Genomic DNA, 8,470 nt, shown 5'->3' on the forward strand with positions numbered 1-8,470 from the left:
TGGTACCCGCCGAAATGGACACGATGCCACCAGTGCCTGTGTTGCCAGACCCAACGGTCATCAAGATGGAGCCACCCTTGCCACCTGCAGCGGTTCCAGACCCAAGAATCACGTTGCCCGAGCTGCCTACTGTCGCATAGCCCGAGCTGAAACTCAGCAAGCCAGACACACCGCTGCCGCCAGCGTTGGGAGTTGATACAAGAATATCTCCACTGGATGTTAGAGTGCTTGTTCCAGATTGAATGGATACAGTTCCACCAGACGATGCAGCATTCGTGAGACCTGCAGTAATCGCAACGTTTCCACCGACGCCAATATTACCGTCTCCAACTGACAAAGTGATGTAGCCGCCTTTTCCGTTGGTGGAAGTTCCGCTGAAGATGTTCAATGATCCGCTATCTCCCGCAGGAGAATCACCAGAAAATAGTTTCAACGACCCACTGACTCCATTGGCTCCGCCATTGTTTGTTTGAAGGGCAATGTCACCACTTGAGGTCAGTCCTCCTGAACCAGTTATCATCTTGAGGTTGCCACCAGTTTGAACACCAATGCCACCATACAATTCGATGTTGCCACCTCGTTGACCAGATCCATAAGTTTCACCAGCCGTCATCGAGATTTTCCCACCGTTTCCAGTGTTACCACGACCAACGGTCACAAGGAAATCTCCACCATTTCCAAGGTTGCTGTTGCCTGACCCAAAGATAATAGCACCAGACGATCCAGAAGCTGATGTGCCACTGCTGAAGCTGAGAAGTCCTGATGTACCAGCAAGTCCAGAATCTGCACTCGAAAGCAACATTGGACCACTGGATGTTGTTGTTCCACGGCCAGTTCGTACAAGTACTGTGCCACCTGTAGCAGTAGAGCTATCTCCTGCGATGGCCGTAAAATCGCCACCAGCATTGGTATCACCAGCACCCACAAGCAACGAAATTGAACCGCCTTTTCCGTTGATAGAAAATCCAGTAGCAATTGCAATCGTTCCGGAGTTGCCGTTGGAGCTTGACCCCGTTGATATTCCAACGGTTCCACTCACCCCAGATAGTCCGGAATCACTTGAACGCAGCAAGATATTTCCACTACTTGTTGTTTGACCTTGGCCACTCTGAATGCTGATTGACCCACCAGACGCCACTCCACTTCCACCAATTAACTGAATCGGGCCACCGACTGTACCAGTTCCATACGTCGAGCCAGAACTCAAGGAAATACTCCCGCCAATGCCTGTATTGCCTGTTCCAACGGTCACAAGAACGGATCCACCTTGGCCTCCAACACTTGTGCCAGTACCAAGGATCAGATTTCCAGAGTTTCCAGCGGAAGCTGTACCAGTGCTGAAGCTCAAAAATCCAGATGTTCCCATCGTGCCTGCGTCGACAGACCGAAGCAAAACGTTCCCGCTGGATCGTGTCGTACCACCACCTGAGGTAAGGTAAATTGAGCCCCCAGAGCTCAGCGTATCGGTAGTTGTGCCAGCAGTGGCAAAAATGCTTCCACCTAGAGTGGTGTCGCCTTTACCAACATTAACGAACACGGAGCCACCTGCACCGCCAGTCGACACACCAGTACTCATGGTAATTGGACCACTGTTGCCGGACATGGAGACTCCTGTGGACACCACAATTTGACCACTAACTCCAGACAACCCAGAGTTTGATGTCACCATAGAAACGTCCCCGGAAGTCTTGGCACTGCTTACACCACTTGCAATTTGAACTGAGCCACCAACTGACGCACCACTCCCGCCAGTCACCTGTACTCGACCACCTGTGAACAAGCTTGATCCAGCCGACAGCGTGATTCGACCGCCCTCATCAAGATCGCCAGCACCCACAAGCAAACTAATGGATCCACCTCGACCTTTACTTGCTTGGCCGGTTGATATGGTCACCGCTCCAGATGTTCCCATTACACTGGTGCCAGTTTGAACGGTGATGCTGCCAGATTGAGAACGTGATAGCGAGGACGGCAAATGGGGTAAGTTGGATGGTGCAGTTCGAAGTGCTATGTTGCCGCTGGATGAAATTTGACCCCGTCCAGTAATCAATGAGATGCTACCACCACTGGACATGTGGTTATTTCCTGCAGATATCAAGACTGCAGAACCGAGTAGAGCGTCGCCTCCACTGTCACCGGCAGCAATATGAATACCCCCGCCTTGGCCAGCGTTTGAGTTGCCGCCAAGTAGTGATAATCCACCACTTGCAATTGGTGATCCACCGGTAGCAAGTTCAATGGAACCGCTCTTTCCCATTCCACCCGAATCTGCAGTGGACATTTGAATAGATCCACTCGTCGTTACAGAACTACAAAAATCGCCGTCAATTATTGATTAAAAATGAAGATATGTTGCAATTACCTGCTACCGCTTTGCAGTGTAAAAGTTCCACCAGTGACTAAGTTGCTATGGCCTGCTGTAACATTGACTCCACCTAAGCACACTATCAGTAAAGTCAAAATATAATCTATGTACGTACCACCAGCATTCCCCACAGAACCACCAGATGCTAGCACAATGTCACCGCCATGTCCCGTCTTTCCAGTGCTATTGCCTGATTCGAGGTAAATTGAACCAGCCAGATTCTGCGCAGAAGACCCGCCCTGGATGGATACATTTCCCGCTGGCTTCAAACTTGTCGGCCCCGTTCGAAGCTTCACATTTCCGGACAAACCATCTTGTGCTGCACTCGCGGTGGCCAACTTGATCTCCCCAGTAGTGTGTGGTCCGAATCCACTTTGCAATGAAATGGACCCGCCATCACCAGTATCAGTCGACGCTGAGCCACTGAGCATGGTGATACTGCTCCCATTTTGCAATCGGCTGGATCCGACACTCATAGTGATTCGACCCGCTGTACCCCAGGTAGAGTTACCCGTTGACAGTGACAGTGATCCAGATCTTCCTTCCGAGTTGCTGGTGGCTAAAGAAATTTTGCCACTGGAGCCCTTTTTGTCCGAGCCGCTTGTACGAATTGAAATATCGCCGCCGTTGTCAAACGAACTGCTTCCGCTTTCAAGAACCAAGTGTGCCCCTCCCTTGGTTTGGGACGAGCCCGTAGTGATAGAAACTCCACCACCATCTCCAAACTTACTCAGGCCACCTTGGATACGCACAAATCCAGCACTCTCTCCGTTTTGAGTACTTCCTGACCGCACGGTAACATTTCCGGATGAGCCATCGACTGTTGACCCGGACGAAATCACAACACGTCCAGTACCACCATTCATGAGACTGCTGCCTGATGCAACGCGAACGGTACCAGTCGACCCAGAAGTCGAGTTTGCAGAATCAATGGACACATCGCCAGTTATCACCTCGCTCGTGCCACTTGAAAGTGTGACGTCACCACCAGTGCGATGACTGCTTTCACCGCCAAGAACAACGACATTGCCACCATCGTCGGCACTGTTACCAACGACAAGGTTCAAGTTTCCACCAGCATCTGTACCCGATGATCCGGTCGACAGCGTGACATGACCAGCGGCTGACGAGCTGTTTCCACTGGAAATCACGACACCCCCCGAACGCTGACCGTAAGCTGTTGAAACATTGACCCCGCCACTTTGCGCCTCTTTACTCATTCCAGAAACAACGTCAATTGCACCACCATGGCCATGGCCACTTGAGCCTGAGTGGACTCGTACGGACCCTCCGCTCTTGGAAGTACTTTGACCACCTGCAATGCTGATGTCACCAGCATCTGCAGAGTCGGAGACACCGGTGGATACTTGAACGTTTCCTGACGATTGCTGCTTTGTACTGCCAGTGGAGAGGAATACGTGGCCGGATTGTCGGGTATGAAGTTGAATGTACCCTCCAGATTCGGACCCGAACCCACTCTGAAGCTCCACATTGCCTCCATTCTGTGCCGGTGTACTTCCAGCCGAAAGGGAAATTGATCCACCAACGTCGTCACTCAATCCAACAGCAACTCGAATACTTCCAGCCGAACCTCGCGAGGAGGAGCCAGTTTCCAAATTAAGTGACCCCGATGCTTCGCCCAACGCATCTCCGGTACTCACTGTAATTGGACCACTCGTATCGCCCCCATCGGTTGAAATAGACACCACACCGCTTTTCGCTCCGCCTCCAGATGACAGTTTAACATCGCCACCTTGGCTGGTACTTTGCCCTCCACTCAAGACGACATTTCCACCGAGCAAGTCTGACTTTCCAGGCCTCAATACGATGTTGCCACTGACCCGAGACGAAGCATTTCCGGTTTGTAGCTCCAAGTTGCCACTGGAAACACCAGTGCTCGTCCGTAAACTAATCTTACCACTCGCAGCTTGGCCTTGACCCGATTGAATTGCAACGTCACCACCCAAGGTGGATGCATCTCCTGCCGCCAAGGACAATGCACTGCCAACCAACGCTTGCCCAACTGACGAACCCACTTTGATTTTGACTTCTCCCGACCGGCCTTGGGAAGAATCACCTGAAGCAAGCAAAACTGATCCAGATTCGGTCGAGCTATCACTCGTCAACAAACTCAGCTTGCCGCCGTTTCGCCCAACCCCCGACAATATTTCCACATCGCCGCCATTGTTTGAAATACTCTGCCCTCCACTGATACGAATACGTCCACCAGCACCAGAGGGAGCTTCAACGCTACCACCAGCGCTGACAATAACATCGCCAGACTGTGTCCCCGTAGCAGTAGATAATCCGCCGATCAATTGAATTGAACCACCAGAAGCATTTGTGTTACTACCACCAGCCAACACTTGGACGGAGCCTGGTAAGGAATTCACTGTTCCGCTGGAGATGTGGACGTTGCCACTTCCAGTGCTGCTGTCTTCAGTGTGGATTTCCATATTCGCGCGACTGCGAAGCGACAATACGCTTGCTGAATGCACATTCAATTTCCCGTTGGCACCGGTAGACACTGTTAAAGGGCCACTTCGACCTTCAGTTGTGTTGCCTGTACTGATACGGACAGCTCCTGAACGAACTTTGCTGTCCGCAGACTGAATGTCAATGTCACCAGACACTGTATTCGCGCTTGATCCGGACGCCAGATTCACAGCACCGCCATTAAATCGGCTGGATTGTCCACCGTGCAATGACAACGTACCGCCAGTCAACCCACTTCCAGCCAACACTCGAATGTCACCACTTGTGGACTGAGATGAGTCTCCCGTTTGGAGTTTCAGAACACCACTCCTGCCAAGGTTTGAATTACCAGTGCGGACTTGGACGATACCACTCTCACCAATCGACCCAGCCGCACTCGACGCAACGTCGATTGCACCACTTGATGAATCTCGTCCAGTACCCGATGCCAAGACGACTGAACCACCAACAAACGATGAGCCATTAGTGTTACCCGCAGAAAACACTAGGTTTTGGCCATCCGCGTTTCCACTGGTGCCAACAGCAATTCGAACAGATCCAGCGGACCCACTGGTCGAGTCTCCAGAAGAAACATCAATCGCACCTGACGTTCCGCCAAATGAAGCACCTGTGGAAATATTGATGGCACCTGTACTTCCAGATTCTTGACTGCCAACGTAATCTCCAGTGTTAGCTGTCGAAACGTGGACAGCGCCGGTGGAACCCGGAGAGTTTTTCAAAATCGAAATTCGCTTCTGTTGTGCTTGCAAGGCAGCCAACAAGTCGACGATAATGGCCTGCTGGTTGATTTGAGTAAAGTTCTCCATGCGAAGGCCATGGTCGGTGAGATGAAACTCCGACTTCACCGTCACATACTCGGGGAAGATGTCAGCAACCTCCTGGGCGATCAAGCCACGCACAGTTTCGTCATCAACCCCCATCATTTCCCCCCATTCTCGATCGTATTTGAACGACTTCAATTGAAGGTCTTGCAACCGGTGGAAAATGTCCTCGTGGTCAATGGCTTTGATATCAGTCTTGATACGCTCGTCCGAAGGAGTCAACAGCTTGGGTACTTGAAGCGGAACATGACTGATAACCAGGTCACTCAGGGCGCGAAATGTCACGTTGGGAGTGCCATCGGCGTTCACATGAGATAATTCGAAGGAATGCTTGACTTCGGCTGAAATGCTCTCACCGGATGCCCGCACGGTAGTTCCACTCATTTCAATCTGACCATGTGTATCCATGGTCAAATTGGAGCCTAAAGTTGCGACAGAAATGCGACCAGATGACTCGAGCGAGATGTCGCCACCAGATTGGGGAGAGTTTCCCGTTTTCACGGCAAATGACCCGCCTCGGCTTGAGCCTTCACCACCCGCAAGTACAATCGACCCACCAGTGCTGCCGGTACCCCCACTCAACGATATGGCTCCAGCTTTGTCGTCAGCAGATCCACTCGACAAACGAACAGCTCCAGACGCCAGTTTCGAGCTTCCAGAGCCGAATACTAACTGTCCAGATTGAATACCGCTTGGACTTGACAACAGAGATAGAGATCCTGACGAAACTGTGCCTTCACCAGAACTCATTTCGACGTCACCACCGGAAATACCACCGGAACCACCAGATAACGTCAAGGAGCCACCAGTTGTCGCCGACGATGCTTCACCTCCAGCCAAACTCACCCTGCCACCAATATCATCTGTTGAATGGCCACCAGTAACCTGCAATACACCTGGACGGTTCTTTGATTCGCCAACTGATATGACCACTGAACCCGAGGAAGTACCAGATCCCGATATAACTGAGAGGTCACCAGATCGATCATGCACATTTGCCGAGTTCAAATACAGTGCACCGGAGACATCTCCCGTTCCAGTGGTAATGTTGGTGACACCTCCTTGTCCCACTTGGCTGCTGCCACTGGAAATGACGACGGAGCCACGCTCAATTCCTCCTTTCAATTCAAGATTTCCAGTAACCGCAGCAATCCGAACATTGCCGCCGCCAACTCCAATGTCACCAGCAGTGGTACCGAGTCCAGTTGTCAAGTTGATATCACCGCCTTTTGTTGGGCTATCGCCAGTTGCTAATTGAATGCGTCCACTGACTCCGGACTGAGCATGCCCGGTGGACACCGTTACGTCCCCGGTAGATTTGGAGGTTGCCGACAGAATATCTACAGCACCAGAGGTTGAGCCACTTCCACTTGAAATATTCAGACGTCCACCATGATGAACTCCGTTGCCACCACCGAGCTGAAGGATTCCGCCCAAAATTCCAGAACCACCAAAGACTTGAGTTTGGCCACCAGACGCATCACCTGAAGACCCTGCGGAAATGGAAATGGCACCACCCTGACCACGATTACTGTCTCCACTGGATACTGCTACGGCTCCCCCATCGTTGGCTTGAGATTTTCCTGCCCAAATGGACAAAAGGCCAGCTCCACGATTGCTGTCTCCAGTGAAAATTTCAATGTTCCCACTCTTAGGTGACTGCGCAGTTTCAAGTGACAATGAACCTGATTGAACACTGCTCTTGCCACTTTGAACCAACACGTTCCCTCCAGATGTTGGGTGTAAACCAGCTTCAAACACAATTTGACTGCTTGGAGCAGTCTTGTCTAGCGTGGTACCGCCTTTCAGGTGAATTGTGCCAACGTTTTCACGGCTATCACCTGTACTAATCAGTACACCACCGGAAGAAACATCGCTCGAGCCCGTTTCAGCCACAATCGACCCACTTCGAGCTCGGGCTGCCGGTGTTCTCAATTTGATAATGCCACTCCCAGTAGCTCCAACACCAGACGAAACAGACACAGTTCCGCCACCATTGCTGGAGCTTCCACCAGCATGAGCGACGATATGGCCACCACTTCCAGACTCGCTGTCACCCGCCGAGATGGATATGTTCCCAACGACGCCTTTTGCACTTCCAGAAGTTAGGTCGATCGCCCCACTTGATTCGATTCGCGGCCATACTGTCGAGATCTTAATTGAACCAGACTGTTTCGACTGAGATCCCGATGAAATGTGTACAGTTCCACTCGAAGTGGCGCCGCCACCACTCTTCAGATCAAGTGCACCACCAACACCTTGTGTTCCGTGTCCACTCAGAACAGATACTGAACCACCATCGTTCCCAACGCCAGCATCGATGACAATAGTTCCACCTTCGATAGGGCCAGAACCAGCTTTGACAAACACAGCTCCACCGTTGTTGTTACCACTAGCACCAGGCTGAATACGGACAGAACCAGCGGTTGATGTTTTTGAAGCTCCGGTGCGCAATTCAACATTCCCACTTCCCATTAAACCTTCGTTGGATGAGCGCATTTCCACATATCCTGAGCCCTCAACAAGTACCTTCGTGCTCGAAACATTGACCACACTTTGACCTAGCAACGACACCATTCCATGGCTGGAAACGCGGACACTGGATTCGCCATCCAATGCAACCGACGAGGACGACGCGGCAAACACTGCACTCGCATTCACGCGCACAGCCCCGCCGTCAGCTCCGCTGTTGATTACGACGTCGCCTCCAGCACCGGACAGTCCACGACCCGCAGCCAACTCCAAATTGCCACCAGAAGTCGCGCCTTCTCCTGCGTGCAAACTCATG

At 51.7% G+C, this 8,470-nt stretch overlaps 3 protein-coding genes across 3 annotated transcripts; all 3 read right to left on the reverse strand.

The window, feature by feature from the left end:
- Positions 1–1,332: 1,332 nt before the first annotated feature.
- H257_18864 (hypothetical protein) lies at positions 1,333–1,603 on the reverse strand (the record flags this gene model as incomplete). The annotated part of the gene is made up of 1 exon (XM_009847995.1): positions 1,333–1,603. A coding segment is annotated over one exon (270 nt), but the record flags the coding sequence as incomplete, so codon positions are not given.
- Positions 1,604–2,094: 491 nt separating this feature from the next.
- H257_18865 (hypothetical protein) lies at positions 2,095–6,334 on the reverse strand (the record flags this gene model as incomplete). Its single annotated transcript, XM_009847996.1, has 2 exons — positions 2,095–2,268; positions 2,518–6,334. Coding segments are annotated over 2 exons (3,991 nt in total), but the record flags the coding sequence as incomplete, so codon positions are not given.
- A 1,279-nt stretch (positions 6,335–7,613) lies between these two features.
- On the reverse strand, positions 7,614–8,259 carry H257_18866 (hypothetical protein; the record flags this gene model as incomplete). Its single annotated transcript, XM_009847997.1, has 3 exons — positions 7,614–7,777; positions 8,019–8,085; positions 8,212–8,259. 3 exons carry the CDS (start codon positions 8,257–8,259, stop codon positions 7,614–7,616), a joined length of 279 nt encoding a protein of 92 aa, XP_009846299.1.
- Positions 8,260–8,470: the final 211 nt, after the last annotated feature.

This window comes from Aphanomyces astaci (genome assembly GCF_000520075.1).
Source record: "Aphanomyces astaci strain APO3 unplaced genomic scaffold supercont1.245, whole genome shotgun sequence".
Classification (NCBI taxonomy): Eukaryota; Oomycota; class Saprolegniomycetes; order Saprolegniales; family Verrucalvaceae; genus Aphanomyces; species Aphanomyces astaci.